The following is a 24,281-nucleotide window of genomic DNA, read 5'->3' as shown; positions in this document are numbered from 1 at the left end:
TTCGTGCTATATGACTCAATGACTCTATAATATTGAAAAATATTCTGAACAAGAGATTGTGAAGAGTGCCATAATGCAGTTCATGTAAGTATCTCATTTACTCACAAAATAATATTGTTGGTATGAACTTCTTTTTGATGTTTTGATATCTACAATTATGCTAAGATATCACTGCTTGTGTACTCAAATTGTATCACTATGAAGACCAACCATCATACAATTTGTCTTCTCCACCATCTGCCAGACCTGCATGCTGCCTTTCAGAAACTGATGTATAAGGATACCCAGGCCTTATTTCACCTTCCCCATTCCCAATCTATTGCCATTTAGATAATAATCTGTTTTTATTACCAAATGGAGAACCTCACATTTATCCACATTAAACTTTATTCAGTTCCTCCCTCTGTCTAAACACTGCATTCCCCAATACTTTTGGGACATTATTTGTGTCCTTCTTTGTGAATACAGAACCTAACTATGAATTTAATTGTTCAGACATTTCTTTTCTTCCTCATTATAACTTTCCATGTTTCTCGCTGTAAGTAACCTACATTTATCTTAACTAATCCTTTTCTGTTCACATACCTCGAGAAGTTTTTGTAATCAGTTTGCATGTTCCCTGCAAGCTTACTCTCACACTCTATTTTCCGTGACTCGGAGATGCCGATGTTGGACTGGGGTAGACAAAGTTAAAAATCGCACAACACCAGGTTATAATCCAACAGGTTTATTTAGAAGCACTAGCTTTTGGAGCGTTGCTCCTTCATCAGATGGTTGTGGAGTATAAGATCGTAAGACACAGAATTTACAGCAAAAGTTTACAGTGTGATGTAACTGAAATTATATACTGAAAAAGACCTGAATTGTTTGTCCACAGACTTGCCCCAAAAAGAGAGCCCAGGGAAGTTCCTGTTGAGACAAGAGAGAGTCTTTAGCTCAGGAGTCTTCGACAAGGAGGTTGAGTGAAGTGATTACGCCACAGTTGAAGAGGGTGAAGACATGACTGCCCAGCTGGTTCAGTGTGCTACGTGCATGATGTGGGAGGTCAACGACTCTGGTGTATCTGGCTCGTATATCTGTGGAAAGTGTGTGCACGTTCATATACTGACAGAGCATATCGCAGCACTGAAGAAAAAACTCGAGGACCTTAGGCTCATCCGAGCGAACGAGATTTTTCTGGACAGGACCTTCAGCGAGGTTATTACACCGACTATACCAGAAGAGAGCAGAAGAGAGAAGATGATGAGGAAGGCAGAGAGGAGACAGGTGCAAGAGACCCCGGGGGAAGTACCTGTCAGGAACAAGTTGAATCTTTTGGAAACAGTAGAGACCGATGACACTGCCAGTCCACGAGGCGGTCAGGTCTATCAATCAAAATTTGGTGTGGAGGCAGAGCCAAGGAGTCAGACATCACACAGAGCCGTGGTGATAGGGGACTTCATAGTGAGAGGAACTGAACAGGGTTTCTGTGGCAACAGGCGGAATTTAAGGATGGTGTGTTGCCTTCCTGGTGCCAGGCTTAAGGACATCACAGACAGAGTGCAGGAAATCCTCAAGGGCGAAGGTGAAGAGCCAGAGGTGGTGGTACATGTCGGCACAAATGATGTCGGGAAGAAGAGGAGGAACATACTACAGCGGGACTTCGGAGAACTAGGAAGAAGGCTGAAAAGCTGGACGTCCAGAGTGGTTATCTCCGGTTTGCTTCCAGTTCCTCGGGCTGGAGAGGCCAGGAACAGGGAGATAATGGAGTTGAATGTGTGGCTGGGGAACAGGTGCAGGAAGCAAGGATTTAAATTCTTGGATCAATGGGGTATGTTTTGTGGTAAGCAGAAATTATACAAAAGAGACGGTTTGCACCTTAATAGGTTAGGGACCAGCATTCTGGCAGGCAGGTTTGCTACTGCAATACAAATGCATTTAAACTAAATAGCGGGGGGGGGAAGGGACAAACTGGAAGTTTAAGAAGGAAATTGAAGGGAAAGTTAGAACAGGGGAAGTCAAGAAAGACAACAGTGTCAATGAAGCAGAAAACTCAAAAAGGGATCATGCCATAAGGTTGAGTGAAATAGGGGTTGATAGGAAGGGTGAGGGCAGTAACAAATTAAAAATACTATATATGAATGCACGAAGTATTAGAAATAAGATGGATGAGCTTGAGGCTCTTTTGGAAATTGGCAGCTACGATATTGTGGGGATAACTGTGACATGGCTTCAATTGGACAGGGCCTGGGAAATGAATGTTCAAGGCTATACATGCTATCGTAAGGACAGACTGACGGGCAGAGGGGGTGGGTTGGCCCTGTTGGTAAAGGATGATATTCAGTCCCTTGCGCGGGGGGACCTAGAATCAGGGAATGTAGAGTCAGTATGGATAGAGCTGAGAAATTCTAAGGGTAGAAAGACCCTCTTGGGAGTTATCTACAGACCTCCAAACAGTAGTAGGGATGTAGGGTGTAAGTTGAATAACGAGCTGAAATTGGCCTGTCGCAAAGATGTTACTACAGTTGTTATGGGGGATTTCAACATGCAGGTAGACTGGGAGAATTAGGGTGGTATTGGATCTCAAGAAAGAGACTTTGTGGAGTGCCTTCGAGATGGATTCTTAGAACAGCTGGTCATGGATCCTACCAGGGAGAAGGCAATTCTAGATCTGGTATTGTGCAACGAACCAGAATTGATCAGGGACCTCGAAGTGAAGGAGCCATTAGGAGGTAGTGACCACAATACAATAAGCTTCTATCTGCAATTTGAAAGGGAGAGGGTACAATCAGTAGTGACAATATTTCAGTTGAATAAAGGGAACTATGGAGCTTTGAGGGAGGAGCTGGCCAAAATTCAATGGTGCAATAGGGATGACAGTGGAGGAACAATGGCAGATATTTCTGGGTATAATGCAGAAGATGCAGGATCAGTTCATTCCAAAAAGGAAGAAAGATCCTAAGGGGAGGCAGGGGTGGCCGTGGCTGATGAGGGAGGTTAAGAAACATATAAAGTCAAAAGAGAAAAAGTATAACATAGCAAAGATGAGTGGGAAAACGGAGGACTGGAAGCTTTTAAAGAACAACAGAGGATTACTAAGAAAGAAATACACAGAGAAAAAATGAGGTACGAAGGTAAACTGGCCAAAAATATAAAGGAGGATAGTAAAAGCTTTTTTAGGTATGTGAAAGAGAAAAAAATGGTTAAGACTAAAATTGGGCCTTTGAAGACAGAAACAGGGGAATATATTACGGGGAACAAAGAAATGGCAGAAGAATTGAATTGGTACTTCAGATCTGTGTTCACTGGGGAAGACACAAGCAATCTCCCAGAGGTTAAAGGACCTGAACTGAAGGGAATTTATATTTGCCAGGAATTGGTGTTGGAGAGACTGTTAGGTCTGAAGGCTGATAAATCCCCGGGGCCTGATGGTCTACATCCCAGGGTACTGAAGGAGGTGGCTCTAGAAATCGTGGACGCGTTGGTGATTATTTTCCAGAGTTCGATAGATTCAGGATCAGTTCCTGCGGATTGGAGGGTGGCTAATGTTGTACCACTTTTTAAGAAAGGAGCGAGAGAGAAAGCAGGAAATCATAGACCAGTTAGTTGACCTCAGTGGTGGGAATGATGCTGGAGTCAATTATAAAGAATGAAATTACGACACATCTGGATGGCAGTATGGTCAGAGTCAGCATGGATTTATGAAGGGGAAATCATGCTTGACTAATCTTCTGGAATTTTTTGAGGATGTAACTCTGAAGATGGACAAGGGAGATTCAGTGGATGTAGTGTACCTGGACTTTCAGAAAGCCTTTGATAAAGTCCCACATAGGAGGTTAGTGAGCAAAATTAGGGTGCATGGTATTGGGGGCAAAGTACTGACTTGGATTGAAAATTGGTTGGCTGACAGGAAACAAAGAGTAGTGATAAACGGCTCCCTTTCGAAATGGCAGGCGGTGACCAGTGGGGTACCGCAGGGATCAGTGCTGGGACCACAGCTTTTTACAATAGATATTAATGATATAGAAGATGGTATTAATAGTAACATTAGCAAATTTGCTGATGATACAAAGCTGGGTGGGAGGGTGAAATGTGATGAGGATGTTAGGAGATTACAGGGTGACCTGGACAGGTTAGGTGAGTGGACAGATGCATGGCAGATGCAGTTTAATGTGGATAAATGTATGGTTATCCACTTTGGTGGCAAGAACAGGAAGGCAGATTACTACCTAAATGGAGTCAGAGTTAAAAATCACACAACACCAGGTTATAGTCCAACAGGTTTAATTGGAAGCACACTAGCTTTCACCTGATTGTCACCTGATGAAGGAGCGTCGCTCCGAAAGCTAGTGTGCTTCCAATTAAACCTGTTGGACTATAACCTGGTGTTGTGTGATTTTTAACTTTGTACACCCCAGTCCAACACCAGCATCTCTGAATCATAAATGGAGTCAAGTTAGGTAAAGGGGCAGTACAAAGAGATCTGGGTGTTCTTGTACACCAGTCAATGAAGGCAAGCATGCAGGTACAGCAGGTAGTGAAGAAAGCTAATAGCATGCTGGCCTTCATAACAAGAGGCATTGAGTATAGAAGCAAAGAGGTTCTTCTGCAGCTGTACAGGTCCCTGGTGAGACCGCACCTGGAATATTGTGTGCAGTTCTGATCTCCAAATTTGAGGAAAGACATTCTGGCTGTTGAGGGAGTGCAGCGTAGGTTCACGAGGTCAATTCCTGGAATGGCGGGACCATCTTACGTTGAAAGATTGGAGCGACTGGGCTTGTATACCCTTGAGTTTAGAAGACTGCGAGGGGATCTGATTGAGACGTATAACATTATTGAAGGATTGGACACTCTGGAGGCAGGAAACATATTTCCGCTGATGGGTGAGTCCCGAACCAGAGGACACAGCTTAAAAATAAGGGGTAGGCCATTTAGGACAGAGATGAGGAGAAATTTCTTCACCCAGAGAGTGGTGGGTGTGTGGAATGCTCTGCCCCAGAAGGCAGTGGAGGCCCAGTCTCTGGATTTGTTTAAGAAAGAGTTGGATAGAGCTCTCAAGGATAGTGGAATCAAGGGTTATGGAGATAAGGCAGGAACAGGATACTGATTGAGGATGATCAGCCATGATCATAATGAATGGTGGTGCAGGCTCGAAGGGCAGAATGACCTACTCCTGCACCTATTGTCTATTAAGTCTCTCATCTTTTAGAATGACCATATAGGTTTCAGTTCTTTCATATGTAAATCGCTAAAATTTTAAAAGGTTACATTCTGATAGCCAGGTTTGGTACCCATGGGGATATCCTCAATCGGGACCTTGGGTTCATGTCACACCACAGGTGACCCCATTGTACTATATACACACACACAGACACACACAGACACACACACACACACACACACACACCCCTACAGACCCATACACTCGCGCAGACCCTCTCTCGTACACTCCCACACTCACACACGCACCCTCTCACAGACTTCTACCCCTTTACACTCACATTCACACACAGACACACACTCTCTCACAGACACTCATAACCCCACTCCCCCAACACCCACACAGCCACATGCACACAAACACTAAATGTTCCAGGATATAGACGCTTCAGACAGGACAGGGAGGGAAGTAAAAGGAGGGGTCAAGATGCATTGCTGGTCAGTGATGATATCACGGCTGTGCTAAAGGAGGACACTATAGAGGTCTTGGGTAGTGAGGCTTTATAGGTGGAGCTGAGAAATAAGAAGGGTGCATTAGGTCGAGCAGCTAAGAACAGAATGGGTCCTGAAGGAATATCGGAAGAGTAGGTCAAGTCTTAAACGAGGAATCAAGCGGGCTAAAAGGGGTCATGAAATAGCTTTAGCGAGCAGAATTAAGGAGAATCCCAAAGCATTTTATTCTTATATAAGAAGCAAGCGGGTAACTAGAGAAAGGATTAGTCCACAAAAGGATAATAAAGGAAGGCTGTGTGTCGAACCTGAGAGAATGGGTGAGATTCTGAATGATTACTTTACATCAGTGTGCTTGCTTGTACCTGCTGTGCTTTTCCAGCACCACTCTAATCTACTTTGAATCAGTGTTCACTTAGGAGAGGAACATGATGAATCTTGAGATTAGAGATTGAAGTTTGATTAGTCTTGATCACATTGACATAAGTAGGGAAGGTGTGTTGGGTAGGCTAGAGGTTATTTAGGTGGACAAATCCCCAGGACAGATTGCTGAGGGACGCGAGAGAGGAAATAGCTGGGACCCTGACATATCTTTGTGGCATCCTTAAATACAGGCGAGGTGCCGGAGGACTGGAGGGTTCTCATGTTGTCCCCCTGTACAAAAAGGGTAGTAGGGATGTTCCAGGTAACTACAGACCAGTGAGCCTGACGTCAGTGGTGGGAAAGTTGCTGGAGAAGGTACTGAGGGATAGGATCTATTTTTCTTTAGAAAAGAATGGGCTTATTAGTGATAGGCAACATGATTTGGTGCGGGGGAGATCGTGCCTTACCAACTTAATAGAGTTCTTCGAGGAAGTGACCAAGTTGATAGATGAAGGAAGGGCTATTGATGTCATATACATAGACTTTAGTAAGGCGTTTGATAAGGTTCCCCATGGTAGACTAATGGAGAAAGTGAAGCCACATGGTGTGCAGGGTGTTCTAGCTAGGTGGATAAAGAACTGGTTGAGCAACAGGAGACAGAGAGTAGTAGTTGAAGGGAGTTTCTCAAAATGGAGAAAGGTGACCAGTGGTCTTCCACAGGGGTCAGTGGTGGTGCTACTGTTGTTTGTAATATACATAAATGATCTGGAAGAGGGCACTGTTGGTATGACCAGCAAGTTTGCAGATGACACAAAGATTGGTGGAGTAGCAGAAAGCATAAGGGACTGTCAGAGAATACAGGAGGATATAGATAGACTGGAGAGTTGGGCGGAAAAGTGGCAGATGGATTTCAATCCAGATAAATGTGAGGTGATGCATTTAGGCAAGACTAATTCTAGAGCGAATTATATAATTAACGGAAGAGCCTTGGGAAAAGTTGATGGACAGAGAGATCAGGGAGTGCAGGTCCATTGTATCCTGAAGGTTACTGCACAGGTGGATAGAGTGGTCAAGAAGGCATATAGTATGCTTGCCTTCATTGGATGGGGTATTGAGTATAAGAGCTGGTAAATCATGTCAAAATTGGACAAGACTTTGATTCGGCTGCATTTAGAATACTGTGTACAGTTCTGGTCGCCACATTACGAAAAGGATGTGGACGTTTTGGAGAGGGTGCAGAGAAGGTTTACAAGGATGCTGCCTGGCATGGAAGGTGCTAGCTATGAAGAGAGGTTGAGTAGGTTAGGTTTGTTTTCATTAGAAAAAAGGAGATTGAGGGGGGACCTGATTGAGATTTACAAAATCATGAAGCGTATAGACAGGGTTGATAGAGACAAGCTTTTTCCCAGGGTGAAGGATTCAATAACGAGAGGTCATGCTTTCAAGGTGAGAGGTGAAAAGTTAAAGGGGGATACACGCGGCATGTACTGCACACAGAGTCTGGAATGTGTTGCCAGCAGAGTTGGGAGAGGCAGGTACAGTAGATTCATTTAAGATGCGTCTGTACTGATGCGTGAGTAGATGGGGAGCAGAGGGATACAGATGCTTAGGAAATGGGCGACAGGTTTAGACAGTATATTTGGATCAGCTCAGGCTTGGAGGGCTGAAGGGCCTGTTCCTGGGCTGTAAATTTTCTTTGTTCTTTGTTTGATATAAGTTCGTGGGGTACATTTGTACTTCCAGGATTGCATTTTACTTTGCTCAAAAACTGCATGAATCCATGTAAGATTCGGTAAATTTGTTTTTTAGATTAGAATCAGTCTGACCATTGTGACACAGACAGCCTCACACAGGGCAGCTCACACCTTAAATGCATTATTCTGGGCCGATATGACACTAATTGTTAAAGTTCACTTGAGAATGTAACTTTTAAAAAGGTTTTGCGATTTACATATGAAAGAACTCAAACCAACATGGTCATTCTAAAAGATGAGAGACTTAACAAACAAGCGAGGTCTTTTTCAATATATAATTTCAGTTACATCAACTCTAAATATTTGCTAGAAATTCTGTGTCTTACGATCTTATACTGCACAACCACCTGATGAAGGGACAGCACTCGAAAAGCTAGTGCTTCCAAATAAACCTGTTGGACTATAACCTGGTGTTGTGTGATTTTCAACTCTACTTTCCCTCTTATTAAATCACTGTGTCCTCCTTTGCTGAAATCTGAACTGACTCCAATCCTCAGGTCTGCTACATTTTTTGGGACCAATTTGTATGCCCCTTCCTTGGACCTAACTCTATCTTTGATTTTCCTTATTAGTCATGGTTAGGCCACTTTTCCTGTTTAATTTTTGTGCCAGACAAGAATGAACAATTGTTGTGGTTCCTCCATGTACTCTAAATGTTTGCTACTTCCTATCCACTGTCATCCCTTTCAGTAATTTTCCACATTGTCAGGTAATGCCAGTGTTGTAACTGTACTGGAACAGGTTGGCTAGGGGAGCAGCGAGTTCTGGAGCACAAGCCTTCAGTATGTTATGGACTAGGCCATACCACTCAAAACATTCTTGTCTAGGCAACCCTAGACCATAACTTTGCAATTTGTTTTGGTAAGTGAATATTACCTGGAGTAAGAAAGCTAGGTTAACTACTAGATTTTAAAACAGACAAAAATGTATTCACAAAATTACACAATGAGACACTAACAACAGAATAAAGAACCCCTACAGAACTCAACCTATCCACTTAGACTTAATTATGCTGTTCTGAACATACACAACAGTCCCAATAAGCAAACTCCCTTTAAAACTCAGTATAAATGGAACTCATGCTTACAGGTTGAAGTTGAAGGGCAGAAAAGAGAGTAAGTTTCCATATCGCTCCCTGTTGAACTTCCCAGTTCAAGATTGAACTAAAACTGCTCAGCTCAGCTAAGGAGCTGACCACGCCTCTTTTATTATACAGGTCACTTCTAAATCATGACCACTTTCATAGAACATAGAACATTACAGCGCAGTACAGGCCCTTTGGCCCTCGATGTTGCGTCAACCTGTCTTACCAATCTGAAGCCCATCTAACTTACACTATTCCGTGTACGTCCATATGCTTGTCCAATGACAACTTAAATGTACTTAAAGTTGGTGAATCTACTACCGTTGCAGGCAAAGCATTCCATACCCTTACTACTCGCTGAGTAAAGAAACTACCTCTGACATCTCAATTTAAATCTATGCCCCTTTGTGCTCGCCATCACCATACTTGGAAAAAGGCTCTTCCTGTCCACCCTATCTAACCCTCTGATTATCTTATATGTCTCTATTAAGTCACCTCTCAACCTTCTTCTCTCCAACGAAAACAGCCTCAGGTCCCTCAGCCTTTCCTTGTAAGACCTTCCCTTCATACCAGGCAACATCCTAGTAAATCTCCTCTGCACCCTTTCCAAAGCTTCCACGTCCTTCTTATAATGCGGTGACCATAACTGTACACAATATTCCGAGTGTGGCCGCACCAGAGTTTTGTACAGCTGTAGCATAACCTCATGTTTCTGGAACTCGATCCCTCTATTAATAAAAGCTAAAATATGCCTTCTTAACAACCCTGTCTACCTGGTGGCAACTTTCAAGGATCTGTGTACCTGGACACCCAGATCTCTCTGCTCATCGCCTGAAGTCTTATTTGTTTACATATAAACAAAAGGCCTCTCAAAATCCTTTTCATCTCTGTACAAAATCATACTGATTGGAGCCCAGCCCGGTTTATTGCACCTCTGAAAAAAAGTCGAGGACAAAGTATCCTTGAGCCGAGGAACAGCTTTGTGACACCTCCCCACTTAAAGAAAAAGAATCATCGCTACCAAAAGAAGGCTTCATTTTTAACCCTTTAAACCTGGTTAGTAGTCTAAACACAGATATACACTGTACTAACTATAAACATGCAAACATGCACAACCACATGCAAACTCAGGCCACAGTACACCCACCACCGAATGCCTCCTTATCTCATTCGAGTCTCGACAATGCAACAGCAATTAAGTTTTGTGACCTGCCACTTGCGCAATTGTCAAACTGAATGGCTGCAACAACAAGCTCCATATAAACAGTCTGGCATTTTTGTCCTTAAATTTTTTCACAAATGTCAATGGGTTGTGATCTATGTATATGGTTGTCTCAGATGCATTGCTGGTAATATAAACACTGAAATGCTCTAATGCCAACACAAAGCTGAAAGTCTCTTTCTCCACCGTTGAATATTTCTGTTGATAAACGTTCAACTTCCTGGAAAAATACCCAATGGGTCTTTCTGTTCTCTCATGATACTCTTGCAGGAGCAAGATACCCACACCGATACCCACATCACTGGCATCGATAGCCACCTTGAAAGGCTTCATGTAATCCTATGTGGCTAATACTGGGGCAGCAGCTAACACAGATTTTAGGCTGTCAAATGCTTTTTGACAGTCTACTGTCCACTGAAAAGTCTTGCCCTTTTTTAACAATTCAGTGAGTAGAGCAGCCACACTGCTAAAGTGTAGCACAAACGTTTGGTAAAAGCCACTGAACCCCAGGAACAGTAGTGCTGCTTTTTTAGTCGATGGTGTGAGAAATTCACCAATATTTGCATCTCGTGGGGCAATTTGTTCATGTCCAATAACATGGCTTAGGAAGGTGACTTGGGCTTTGGCAAATTCACTTTTAGCTTGATCCTCGATCTGACTGGATCTCTATTTGTAGTCTACATCTAGTAAAAACAAATTAAGTAATTCTTCTAAACCCTTCTGGCTGTGATGTGGCATAATGGGATTGCCTCTGGGTATCTAGTCGACACAATCATTATTGTTAACAAATACTTATTCCCACTTTTTGTTTGAGGTAGGGGACATCAATAAAGACTCTTGTGAAAGGTTCCTCAAATGCTGGAATTGGAATTAAAGGCGCAAGTGGTTTTACAATTAGCTGACATGTATGACATGTCTGGCGAAATTCAACTACATCAGTAAAAATGTCTTTCTATTTTAGCCTGTGTTTTCCTCACCCTTAAATGACCTCCAAGTGGTATCTCATTTGCCACTCACAGTACCTCCCTTGCCCTACTGGCAAAACAATTTGATTTCTCATCTGCTTGAATGTATGATGGTCTCCATTTCCTCATTAAGACGTCATTTGTTAAGTAATAACACACAGGAATGCATTCACTTTCTTTCTTTGTAAATACCTGTTGATATAGCTGTTTTAACTCCACATCTTTCTGCTGTAATTCAGTCAGTTCTGCAGAGCTAAAGATACTTGCATGTTTACCTATTTTCTCCTTCTCTGCTCCACTTACCTGATCAAAGAAAGTTTCGGATAATACTATGTCAGCCTCATTATCTGTGCCTTTTGATCTTTCCTGCTTCAGCTTGTGCCTCTGTGATCTTGTGATCACACAATCAGGGTAAATTCCTGGATAGACATTTTCCATGCCTTCAGTTGCCTGCATCTCCACTGGCTTTTCAACTAGAGTAGGCCGCACACCTACCGGTGAATCAGTTATATCATTTGCAAGAACAAATTGTATTCCTAGATCTGACAGTTTGCTCAGTACTCCTACCACAAGTTCTGCACTCTTCTCTGGACTCTCTAGCCTCACTTTACATATCTGAGCACCATGAATTCCTGTTACCAGTACCTTCTCTGGCAATAGTCTCTCAGGAGTACATATCTCCCTATTCCTCAGCATTATACATTGAGAGGATCATATGCCCCTTAATATTTGTAACCTCCTTGCTTGTTACTCCTGGCCTTTGTGAATAAACTTTACCCTGGCATGGATATTTTTTAAGCAGATCTGGCACTTCCTCCTTAATCAACCTCTGATCATCTTGAACACTCTGAGGCAGTTGTCTAATGTCCCTGGTGCTTTTTGTTATTAGTCCAACAAAACTTCCAGGCTTGTCTGGTTTTCCTACATCTGGCTTTCTCCTAGCCCACCAACACTGTGATTTCATGTGGCCCACTTTATTACAATGAAAACACCAGAGCTTTTTAACTTCTTTGTCCCTCTCAAGGGTTTCTTTTTTACCCTGTGGTAAGTTATCCTTATGATCTTCACTGAGATCTACCTTTCCCTTTCCACATGAGGATTTCTCTTTGCCCCAATTTCTATCTGCTCTTCCACATGAGTTCGCACTACTTCAGGCAGTGAATTTTTGAATTCCTCCAAAATGATTACCTCTCTAAGGGCATCATAGATTTGCTCGATTTTTAAAGCTCTTATCCATCTATCAAAATTACTCTGTTTGATCCTTTCAAACTCAAGATAGATTTGACCAGGGTCCCGCCTTAGATTCCTGAAACATTGTCTATAGGCTTCTGGTACAAGCTCAAATGCACTTAAAATGTTAACAATCACATAACACCAGGTTATACTCCAACAGGTTTAATTGGAAGCTTTCGGAGCTTTCGTCAGGTGATTGTACCTGATGAAGGAACAGCGCTCCGAAAGCTAGTGTGCTTCCAATGAAACCTGTTGGACTATAACCTGGTGTTGTGTGATTTTTAACTTTGTACACCCCAGTCCAACACTGGCATCTCCAAATCAGCACTTAAAATGGCTTTTTTCACCTCTTCATACTGCCCAGATACCTCCTCCAACAGGGATGTGAATACCTCACTAGCCCTACCTACAAGTTTTGTTTGTATCAACAAAACCCACATTGCCACTAGCCACTGCATCTGGTTAGCCAACTTTTCAAATGAGATGAAAAAGGCTTCCACATCCTTCTCATCAAGCCAGGGGCTTGCTCCTCCTCACTTTCTTCCTCACTAAGCCTACCCTCAGCTTTTATTTCCACCCTTTTAAGCTGAATTTCCTTTTTAAGTGTCAGTTATTGAAGTTTAAAAACTCTCTTTTTCTTTTCTGTTCTCTACTTTTCCCCCCTTCTGTTTTTAATCATAACTCAAACTCTTTCATTTCTGTTGCCCTTTCCTTTTCTCTCGATTCTAACTCAAGCTGCTTCATTTGTAATTGAATTCTTGCCATCTCAATAGATTCCGATGGTTTCTCCAGCAAGTTCAAATACTGAGCTACTGCTGTAATTATCTCTCCTTTTCTCACAGAAGCAGGCAGTTCCAATTCTAGCCTCTCTGCTAATTCTTGCAACTTGGTCTTATTCGCTTTTTGCAAACCTTCCAAAGTCACCGCATCTACATCCAGAAAACTTCTGGCAACTGAAAGAGCCATTACTATCCCAAGTTTTGTCTACCCAACCAAACCAACACCTGAAATAAAGACACTAGCACCTACCACTCACGGTTTAAAATCCCGCAAAGAGCCCCCAATCTATTATGGATTAGGCCAGACCACTCAAAATATTCTTAAGCAGGCAGCCCCAGACCATAACTTTGTAATTTGCTTTGGTAAATGTACAGTGAAAATTACCCAGAGTAAGCAAGCTAGGTCAACTACTAGATTTTAAAACAAACAAAAATTTATTCACAAAATTACACAATGAAACAAAGAACAGAATAAAGAACCCCTACAGAACTCAGCCTATCCAGCTGGATTTAATTATGCTGTTCTGAATATACATAACAGTCCCAATAAGCAAACTCCCTTTAAAACCCAGTATAAATGGAACACATGCTTACAGGTTGAAGTTGAAGGGCAGAAAAGAGAGAGTTTCCACACAGCTCCCTGTTGACTGAACTAAAACTGCTCAGCTCAGCTAAAGAGTTGACCACTCCACTTTCATTATACAAGTCACTTCTAAAACATGATCATGTTTGCCTGAAGTCTCATCTGTTTGCACATAAACAAAAGGCCTCTCAAAATCCTTTTCATCTCTGTACCAAACCAGACCAATCGGATCCGGCCCAGTTTATTACCCCTCTGAAAAAATAAAGGACAGAGACTCCTTGAACCAAGGAACAGCTTTTAGAGGAAATGGGACTAGCTTTGTGACAAGTATTATTGCCAGAATGTTATCCAGCATCTCCAATCGTTTTTTGATATTATATAGTCGTAGAATCATAGACTGTACAACAAGGCAACAGACCTTAAGTCCAACTCATCCATGCCGACCAGATATCCGAAATTAATCTAGTCCCATTTGCCAGCATTTGGCCCACATCTCTCTAAATCCTCTATTCATACACCCATCCAGAAGCTTTTTTAAATATTGTAATTGTACCAGCCTTCACCGCTTCTTGTGGCTGCACTTCCTCCATACACACACCACCCTCTGCTTGAAAAGGCTATCCCTTATAGTCCCTTTTAAATCTTTCCCTTCGCATCTTAAATGTATGCCCTCTAGTTTTGGACTCCACAAATCTAGAGAAAAGACTTTGGCTATTCACCCTATCCATAACCCTCATGATTTTAAAAACTTATAAAAAGGTCACACCTCAGCCTCTGACACTTTAGGGAAAAGAGCACTGGCCTATTCAGTCTCTCCCTATAGCTCAAATCCTCCAACTCTGGCAACATCCTTGTAAATCTTTTCTGAACACTTCCAAGTTTTGCAACATCTTTCCAATAGGAAGGAGACCAGAATTGCACGCAATATTCCAACAGTGGCCTAACCAATGTCCTGTACAGCTGTAACATGACCTTTCAACTCCTGTACTCAATACTCTGACCAATAAAGGAAAGCATACCAAATGCCTTCTTTACTATCCTATCTACCTGCATCTTCACTTTCAAGGAGCTATGAACCTGCACTCCAAGGTCTCTTTGTTCAGCAACACTCCCTAGTACCTTACCATTAAGTGTATAAGTGTATAAGTCCTGCTAAGATTTGCTTTCCAAAAATGTAGCACCTCACATTTATCTGAAAAAAACTCAATCTGCCACTTCATAGAGATGTACAGCACAGAAACAAACTCTTCGGTCCAACTCGTTCATGATATCTTCTTTGTTAGGTCAGTTTAATTTATACAATTTGATAGTACTCTCATTTGAAAGAAGCAATGAGTGATTGTATTTTTCAGAACTGCCCCTGACTTCTTGTGGTGGTTGATTATACCGATATAATATGGGTGTTTATATTTGGGCATGAAATCCTCCTATACTCTAAAGATCCAAACACTGTGTTAATTTTCCCATGTACGTTGATGTCATCTGGCTCTACCTCAGCATCGTATCTTTAAAGTATTCCACTGTCACTAAATTATCAGAGAGCTTCTCGAATGTTTAGTACTGAATGAGCAGAAGTCACCTCTAATTCAATATCGACAAGTCCGTCCCTCTGCATGGCAATTCTGTGAGCTGAAGCAGACCATTCATAATTTTGATGTCACAGTTGACCCCAAACTGAACATCTGACCACATACCACACCATCAGTAAGATACAAATACAGGGGATGCTAGAGAAACTCAGCAGATCTGCCAGCATCTATGGAGAGAGAAAAACAGAGTTAATATTTTGACTCTGGTACGAACCTTCATAATCATCAATAAGATTTCCACTCCTGTAACATCACCTGACATACCCTCTGCCTTTAAACTAGCCTATTTAAATACACTGCAAGCTGTTTTCCCATATTCTTCTTTTCATAAGCTTGAGGAGATCTAAAACTCTGCTATACATATCCTTCCTTACACACAGTCTCATTTGTTCAGTACTCCTTTGCACATCCTTACCTTAGTTTCCATTTAAGACGCGCCTCAATTTTACAATTTCTCGTCTTTGGCTTGAAATCCTTCCCTAACCGCTCCCTTCCTATTTGTGGGATCTGCTCCAGCCCTCCAACATCTGCTATCTGCTATTTCTAGGTTTTTACACATCTCCAATTTTAATTGCTGGAACTTTAGATTAGATTTTGATTAGATTAGATTACAGTGTGGAAACAGGCCCTTCGGCCCAACAAGTCCACACCGACCTGCCGAAGCGCAACCCACCCGTACCCCTACATTTACCCCTTCACCTAACACTAGGGGCAATTTAGCATGGCCAATTCACCTGACCTGCACATCTTTGGACTGTGGGAGGAAACCGGAGCACCCGGAGGAAACCCACGCAGACACGGGGAGAATGTGCAAACTCCACACAGTCAGTCGCCTGAGGCGGGAATTGAACCCGGGTCTCTGGCGCTGTGAGGCAACAGTGCTAACCACTGTGCCACCGTGCCGCCCACAACTTGGTCAACATGCTTTCAGCTGCCTGAGGCCCCAAGCTCTGGAATTCCCTTTCTAAACCCCTCCAAATCTCAATCTTATTTTATTCCTTTTAGACACTATTTAGAATATGCCTCTTTGATCAAGCTAGTAGTCATATGCTATGATATTTCCTGATGAGGTTTGGTGTCAAAACTTACTTTGTATTATTCCTGTGAGAAGCTTTGAATTAAAAATGCTGCATGAATAAAAGTTAAGTAATTAAGGTGTTGTTGCAAACCATTTATGATGAAAAGCACAGCTTCTTGACGCGCATTCACAACATGTTGGAAGCAGTTAGATAGAGAGTAAAGCTACCTCTACACAGTCCCATCAATACTCTCAGGACAGGTACTGCATGGGGTTAGCTACAGAGTATAGATCTCTCGACACTGTCTCCATCAAGCATTTCCAGGACAGGTACTAAAAAAGTTAGATACAGAGAAAAGTATCCTCTACTCCCTCCACACTGCTCAATCCAGTGTCTCAGCTCTATTTCAGATGAGACAAAAGATGGCTACCAACTAACAAGATTGTTCGCTTCTTCCATAGCTTGTAGTATGACTTTCTTGAAGCACCCATATCATTATGCTGCACACATGAAAACACGGTAAATCAAAAAATGGATACAACATTGAAGGAAGCCATTCAGCATATTGAATCTGTTCAGTAACTCTGGAAGAACAATTTAGCCAGTCTTACTTCCCTGACCTTCATCTGTAGCCCTGCATAATTGTTTTCTGGCATTTATTCCATCATCTTTTGAATCCCACATTTGAGTCTTCCTTGCATCACACTTTCAGACAGTGAATTCAAGTTCCTAATTGTTTGCTGCATAAATTGCTTTTTCTTTATGCTGCCTTTTGTTCTTATGCTCATTACTTTAAATCTGTGTCCCATATTTTTCAAACCTTCTGGTAATGGGAAAATAAGTCCTCTTTATTTACTCATTCTCAACCTCTCATGATTTTAAATTCTATCAAAACTACACTGAACATTTTCTCTCAGGAGCACAGCCCCAGTTAATTCAATCTGATGTCCCTCATCCCTAGAACTATTTTCATAAAATAAAAACTTGAAAAGAAGATACCATTGACTGGATGGTGTCTTGCAATGTGTGCACAAACCCATTTCTTCAGAGGTGAAAATATGTTATGTCCTCCATAATTTTGTAAATCAGGATGAGGATTGATGGTAGATAAGCCAGACAGATGCGAGTGAAGTTGAAAGTGGCATCACTAATGCTGCAGCTCTGGCCCATGCAAAACAGAAAGTAGGTGTAATGGCAACTGCTGAGGACTAGACTTATTTGTCTATCAACGACAGATGAATAGAGACTATAATTTGGAAACCAGACACCATCAAACTTTGTTTCATCTTATCAACCAAAAGTCTAAATAAAAGTCCTTTCTTCATGTAGTTATCTAGTGAATTCTAAATCTCAACAGCAAAGTATTGTGCCGTATAATAATGCCATATATCGAGCAGTCCTTCTTTCAAATATAGATATTTCTAAGATTTGTCACAGCTATTCACAAAAATCTAAAATCACATGATCCTTTCAATGTGACCTTACAAGTTTTTCTTTGCTGTCACCTAACATTTCTTCTTTGTGCTAACTCAGGGTCTGGTGTCTTAGATGCAGGGTGGATTTGATATTCAATAGGATGGAAACAATCCTTCAGTCCAACCTGTCCATGCCGGCCAGATATCCCAACCCAATCTAGTCCCACCTACCAGCACCCGGCCCAAACCCTTCCTATTCATATATCCATCCAAATGCCTTTTAAATGTTCCAGTTGTACCAGCCTGCACCACTTCCTCTGGCAGCTCTTTCCATACATGTACCACTCTCTGTGTGAAAAGGTTGCCCCCTAGGTCTCTTTTATATCTTTCCCCTCTCACCCTAAACCTATGCCGTCTAGTTCTGGACTCCCCAACCCCAGAGAAAAGACTTTGTCTATTTACTCTATCCATGCCCTTCATAATTTTGTAAACCTCTATAAGGTCACCTCTCAGCCTCCAACGCTCCAGGGAAAACAGCCCCAGCCTGTTCAGCCTCTGCCTATAGCTCAGATCCTCCAACCCTGGCAACATCCTTGTAAATCTTTTCGGAACCCTTTCAAGTTTCACAACAACTTTCTGATAGGAAGGAGACCGGAATTGCACACAATATGCCAACAATAACCAATGTCCTGTACAGCCGCAACATGACCTCCCAACTCTTGTAGGAGAAAGTGAGGACTGCAGATGCTGGAGAGCAGAGCTGAAAATGTGTTGCTGGAAAAGCGCAGCAGGCCAGGCAACATCCAAGGAGCAGGAGAATCGACGTTTCGGGCATGAGCCCTGTTGCGCTTTTCCAGCAACACATTTTCAGCTCCCAACTCCTGTACTCAATATTCTGACCAATAAACGAAAGCATACCAAACGCCTTCTTCACTATCCTATCTACCTGCAATTCCACTTTCAAGGAGCTATGAACCTGCACTCTAAGGTCTCTTTGTTCAAAAACACTCCCTAGGACCTTACCCTTAAGTGTGTAAATCCTACTAAGATTTGCTTTCCCAAAATGCAGCACCTCACATCTCCATCTGCCACTTCTCAGCCCATTGGCCCATCTGGTCAAGATCCTGTGTAATCTGAGGTAACCCTCTTCGCTGTTCACTCCACCTCCAATTTTGGTATCATCTGCAAACTTACTAACCTCCAGTCTTCCAGCACCTTACCTGTGACTATCGATGATACAAATATCTCAGCAAAAGGCCCAGCAATCACTTCTCTAGCTTCCCACTGAGTTCTCGGGTACACCTGATCAGGTCCTGGGGATTTATCCACCTTTATGCGTTTCAAGATATCCAACACTTCCTCCTCTGTAATTTGGACATTTTGCAAGGTGTCACCATCTATTTCCCTACAGTCTATATCTTCCATATCCTTTTCCATAGTAAATACCGATGCAAAATACTCGTTTAGTATCTCCCCCATTTTCTACGGCTCCACACAAAGGCTGCCTTGCTGATCTTTGAGGGGCCCTATTTTCTCCCTAGTTACCCTTTTGGCCTTAATGTATTTGTAAAAACCCTTTGGATTCTCCTTAATTCTATTTGCCAAAACTATCTCATATCCCCTTTTTGCCCTCCTGATTTCCCTCTTAAGTATACTCCTACTGCCTTCATACTCTTGTAAGGATTCACTTGATCTATCCTGTCTGTAACCTTACATATGCTTCCTTCTTTTTCTTAACCAAACCCTCAATTTAATTGGTCATCCAGCATTCCCTATACCTACCAGCCTTTCCTTTCACCCTAACAGGAATCTATTTTTTCTGATTCTCGTTATCTCAGTTCTGAAGGCTTCCCATTTTCCAGCCATCTCTTTACCTGCGAACATCTGCCCCCAATCAGCTTTTGAAAGTTCTTGCCTAATACCGTCAAAATTGGCCTTTCTCCAATTTAGAACTTCAACTTTTAGATCTGGTCTATCCTTTTCCATCACTATTTTAAATCTAATAGAATTATGGTCGCTGGCCCCAAAGTGCTCTCCCACTGACACCTCAGTCACCTGCCCTGCCTTATTTCCCAAGAGTAGATCAAGTTTTGCACCTTCTTTAGTAGGTACATCCACATACTGAATCAGAAAATTTTCGTGTACACACTTAACAAATTTCTCTCCATCTAAATCCTTAACACTATGGCAGTTCCAGTCTAAGATGGTTAGGAACAAACTTCATATAAAAGCAATATTGACCTAGAGATCTTCAACCTGCCTTCAGTTCTGTGGTACAGTTTTGGTATCCCACTGAAATAATGTTTCAGTCCTTCTAAGTTAACCTATGTGGATAATACCCTGGAATGGGAAACAGGAGCAACAGCCATTATATAGCACTTAGGCACTTGTGTGATAACAGCTCTGAACAAGTTGATTAGAAAATAGTTTTTCAGTCCTTCTAGGAAGTGCTTTTATTGTTGAACCTTGAATACTTAGAGTCATAGAGACATACAGCATGGAAACAAACCTTTCAGTTCAACTTGTCCATTCTGACCAGATATCCTAAATTAATCGAATCTCATTTGCCAGCATTTGGCTGATACCCCTCTAAACCGTTCCTATTCATATATCAATCCAGATGCATTTTAAATGTTGTAATTGTGCCTGCCTCCATCACTTCCTATGGCAGCTCATTCCATACATGCACCACCCTCTGCATTAAAAAGTTGCCACTTTACAATCTTTTCTCTGTCACCTTAAACCTATGGCGTCTAGTTTTGGACTCCTCTACCCAGGGAAAAGGCCTTGGCTATTCTCCCTATCCATGCCCTTCATGATTTTATAAACCTCTATAAGGTCACCCCTCAGCTTCTGACATTCTAGGGAAAATAGCCCCAGCCTATTCAGCCTCTCCCCATTGCTCAAACCCTCCAACCCTGGCAACATCTTTGTAATTATTTTCAAAACCCTTTCAGGTTTCACAATATCCTTCCTAAAGCAAGGAGACCAGAATTGCATGCAATATTGCAAAAGTGGCCTAACCAATGTCCTTGAATTTGTGGAGTGCCCAGTCCCTAAGGGTTAATTTTTCACTTTGTGCATGGTTGGTCATTTTACACCCAGCCAACTTTCCAAAATTGGGCAGGCTTAAAAAACAGATGGCCAATCTACAATTCCTGGTTTCTTGCCTGCACCTGAAAAATATTATTTATCTGACATTGGTTTTCATCAGTGTTGCTTCTGGCCCATGAAAATATCAAACTGTGTTTGGCAAATATAGTTATGACTACTGCCAAACAGACACCAGTTTTGACTCACGAATTAACCAACCAGTCAGTCCCTGCCCAATAACATTTATTATGCCACTGATTGAAGTAGGGAATTTGATTGATTTTGTTTTGACATTCTGCATGGATATTTATGTATTTTATCAAATCCAAAGTTTGACAAGTTACATCAGCAGAATAGATTTAACAATTGAATTTTACTGGATTGCGTCCAGTTCATAAATCTTTGAATCCATGCAACCGGTTACAAGTGTACATTTGAGCAAGAGAAGAATTCACTTCAGTTTTCTTTGATACAATTGCCTCACAAATCTGAACTGCTTAAATTCCTAATAGCTTATTAAAGAACTGTGAGTTAGACTGGAAAAAAAATCTTTAAATCGGACTTAAAAAAGCAGAAGAAAAGATATTGTGCAAAATTTTCTAAAGTATGGTTCTCCACTTTTAGCAGCATCTTTCATTAGCAGATTGGTAATTCCTTATCAGCTTCATAGCATTTTCTAAGTCTCCTTCACTGAGCTACAGTATAGCATGCCTGCCTCTTAGTTCCCCTACCAGTCAGGGAGCATGGGTGAGGTGGTGCATCTATTTCATCAAAGGAAGAATAGCTAATAAAATAGACCTTGGCACAGATTAGGATAGCTGGAAATGGAGTTTGGATGCTGCAACACACACAGCAGAGGAGAAGAGTTCTGGGAAGATTGTTCACAGGATCCAATACTGTCATTGAAGGTCCTGCAGCAGAATCTGAGGGACTGCAGTGAGGTGTTCTTTCCAAAGTTGAGAAGAAAGAAACAACTTCTTTAACCAAATAGCTGTAAATGTGAGGAGCCAAGGAAATTAACAGCAGAAGTCTGATCCCTTCAACCTAGAATCAGTGCATTTAGAGGATCCAGGAGTTTAATGGGGGGAGCAGGTGATAGGGGCGTGGGGATGGGGAAGATGATTGGTGTTACAATTTCAATTGTCAAGCTCCATGATCTGATTTCTAGCATTCCCTTGCATTACATTCAACAACACCAGCTGCAGTTTATGTCTCTGCAGGCAGCTCACATTCCAGTCTGGACAGTTAATACACATATTCATTCTCATTGCTCTCTCTCATGCCCATTCATTATGTTTCCCTTGCAAAAATATTAAAACAAGATATTACTACCAGCCATAACTCTTTACTTACTTTCTTTTAAGGAGGAGATAATCCACAATCTGGGAGACATAGAGACCGAAAGTGTGGCCTCCAAGGTTTAGGTATCATGTTTGCTACTGAGAATGTAGTTCCATATGACCTACAAGACAGAAGATCTTGTTGAAAAGCCAATAATGACTTGCTGTGAAAACCAGGCCTCCCTGAGGAACTGTGCTTAAAACATGTGAAAGATGACCCTCTGCGTGCATACCCTACTGCTCCTTGGAGCATAACCTCTAGGTTCATTCCCTCTGCCCTATCGGACAGTATATCTGCTGAGGACAAGGCAGCTGAAACTATTGGTGTTGCTGTTCCTCTTGTTCTATATCAGAGGTGGTGAGTGGAGCTACCGAAGATTGTTCCCATGCCATTGCAGAAGGAAGATACAGCTGAAGGCAAATACACAACACATGAAATGACTGTCAAAAACTGGCAGTCACTTGTTAAGTGCTGAAAACACTCCCTGAGAAAGAATGCTGTGTGCAGGAACTTTTCACCGAGCTATGGTTAAGCTCTTTTGTTTTCAATAATTAAAGGCTTCCTAGGCCGTGAACTTCATTGAAATAACAACCCTCCCATTGACCCTGATGAGCTCTACTCAAATGGAAAAACAGTTTCATTGCGTAAATGTCTGGAATCCTTGAATGAAGCACAACTCAATTTTAATTATTATATTTAAATACCTTAAATGACATCTGCATCGGGCTCCCCACTTCCCTTCAAACCTGCTTTAAAGTGAACTGGATAATGCCAGGGTCCTGACTGAACACCACCTTTAGGGGAGTTAACACCCTGAATAAACCTAAACCCATGTCAATTGTCAAGGGAAGTTCTTCACACTACTATTAATTGTAAATTTTATTTACTATGATCTAAAGCAATTTATTTTCTCTACAATGATGCATTGGATATTATTTAACAAAATACCAGCTAAAACTAGTCGCCATTTGGCTTTGATCATGTGCTTCATTTTATGCAGTGTTGAATTTTAATAACCACATTTTGCATCAGCGCACAATGGCTGTGCACGAAGTACAACACGCTGGCTAACACGCTACCTAAAACCACGTAATGCTCCTGACCATATGTCATTTTGGATGTACAGAATATAAACTATACAGAAGTTGAAATGTGAGGAAGCGGATGGTGCTATACATTAATGAAGTCACAAGTGAGTTTCAATTACTTCATTTGAGAGAATGCTCATCTTTCATTTGTTACAATTGCATATCACAGATTTAAAGTAGTCTGTTTTGACTGATTTGCCATTCTTTTTTTTGTCATTTAATGAACATTGTCATGATAGTCTAACTGCCTTGGCTGAAACACTGAAGAAGTGGAACTGCAAGATTTCCTTTCCAATTAACACTGCCAGCCATGCAAAAAATAGCAGGAGTGACTGACAAGTATTTCAATGATATTTGTATGTAAGACAGACACAATTGCTACCTGACAGTAATGCATTAAAGAAACTATGAATGAACAAAGTCTCTCTGTAGCCAACCTGGTACTGGTACTTTCCTCTGCATCTGTTGGTATCATGGCATCAAGGTAGGTGCATAATGACTAACAAGAAGATTAATCAATTATATGTATTCCTTTAATATAAATGCAGTTATTCACAAAAGAGATGATGCTCCATTCTTGTTTTCAGTCATAGAGTCCATAGAGTCATAGAGATGTACAGCATGGAAACAGACCCTTCGGTCGAACAGGTCAATGCCGACCAGATATCCCAACCCAATCTAGTCCCACCTGCCAGCACTCGGCCCATATCCCTCCATACCCTTCCTATTCATATACCCATCCAAATGCCTCTTAAATGTTGCAATTGTACCAGCCTCCACCACATCCTCTGGCAGCTCATTCCATACACGTACCATGCTCTGGGTGAAAACGTTGCCCCTTAGGTCTCTTTTATATCTTTTCCCTCTCACCCTAAACCTATGCCCTCTAGTTCTGGACTCCCCGACCCCAGGGAAAAGACTTTGTCTATTTATCCTATCCATGCCCCTCATAATTTTGTAAACCTCTATAAGGTCACCCCGCAGCCTCCGACGCTCCAGGAAAAACAGCCCCAACCTGTTCAGCCTCTCCCTGTAGCTCAGATCCTCCAACCCTGGCAACATCCTTGTAAATCTTTTCTGAACCATTTCAAGTTTCACAACATC

At 41.8% G+C, this 24,281-nt stretch overlaps 1 protein-coding gene across 1 annotated transcript in view; it reads left to right on the top strand.

The window, feature by feature from the left end:
- The first annotated feature begins 999 nt into the window (after nt 1-999).
- Nucleotides 1,000-24,281, top strand: part of LOC148149380 (uncharacterized) — a 100,900-nt gene continuing 77,618 nt past the window's right edge. Inside the window, exon 1 of the mRNA XM_087989518.1 lies at nt 1,000-1,810. Coding sequence (XP_087845644.1) covers nt 1,000-1,810 — 811 coding nt within the window. The remainder of the gene's footprint in view (nt 1,811-24,281) is intronic.

This window comes from Chiloscyllium plagiosum, unplaced genomic scaffold (genome assembly GCF_037043375.1).
Source record: "Chiloscyllium plagiosum isolate Xiang-an unplaced genomic scaffold, Cpla_swu_hap1 HiC_scaffold_8, whole genome shotgun sequence".
Taxonomy (NCBI): domain Eukaryota; kingdom Metazoa; phylum Chordata; class Chondrichthyes; order Orectolobiformes; family Hemiscylliidae; genus Chiloscyllium; species Chiloscyllium plagiosum.
Note: the sequence above shows the minus strand (reverse complement) of the source record. Positions and strands in the feature narration are given on the sequence as shown.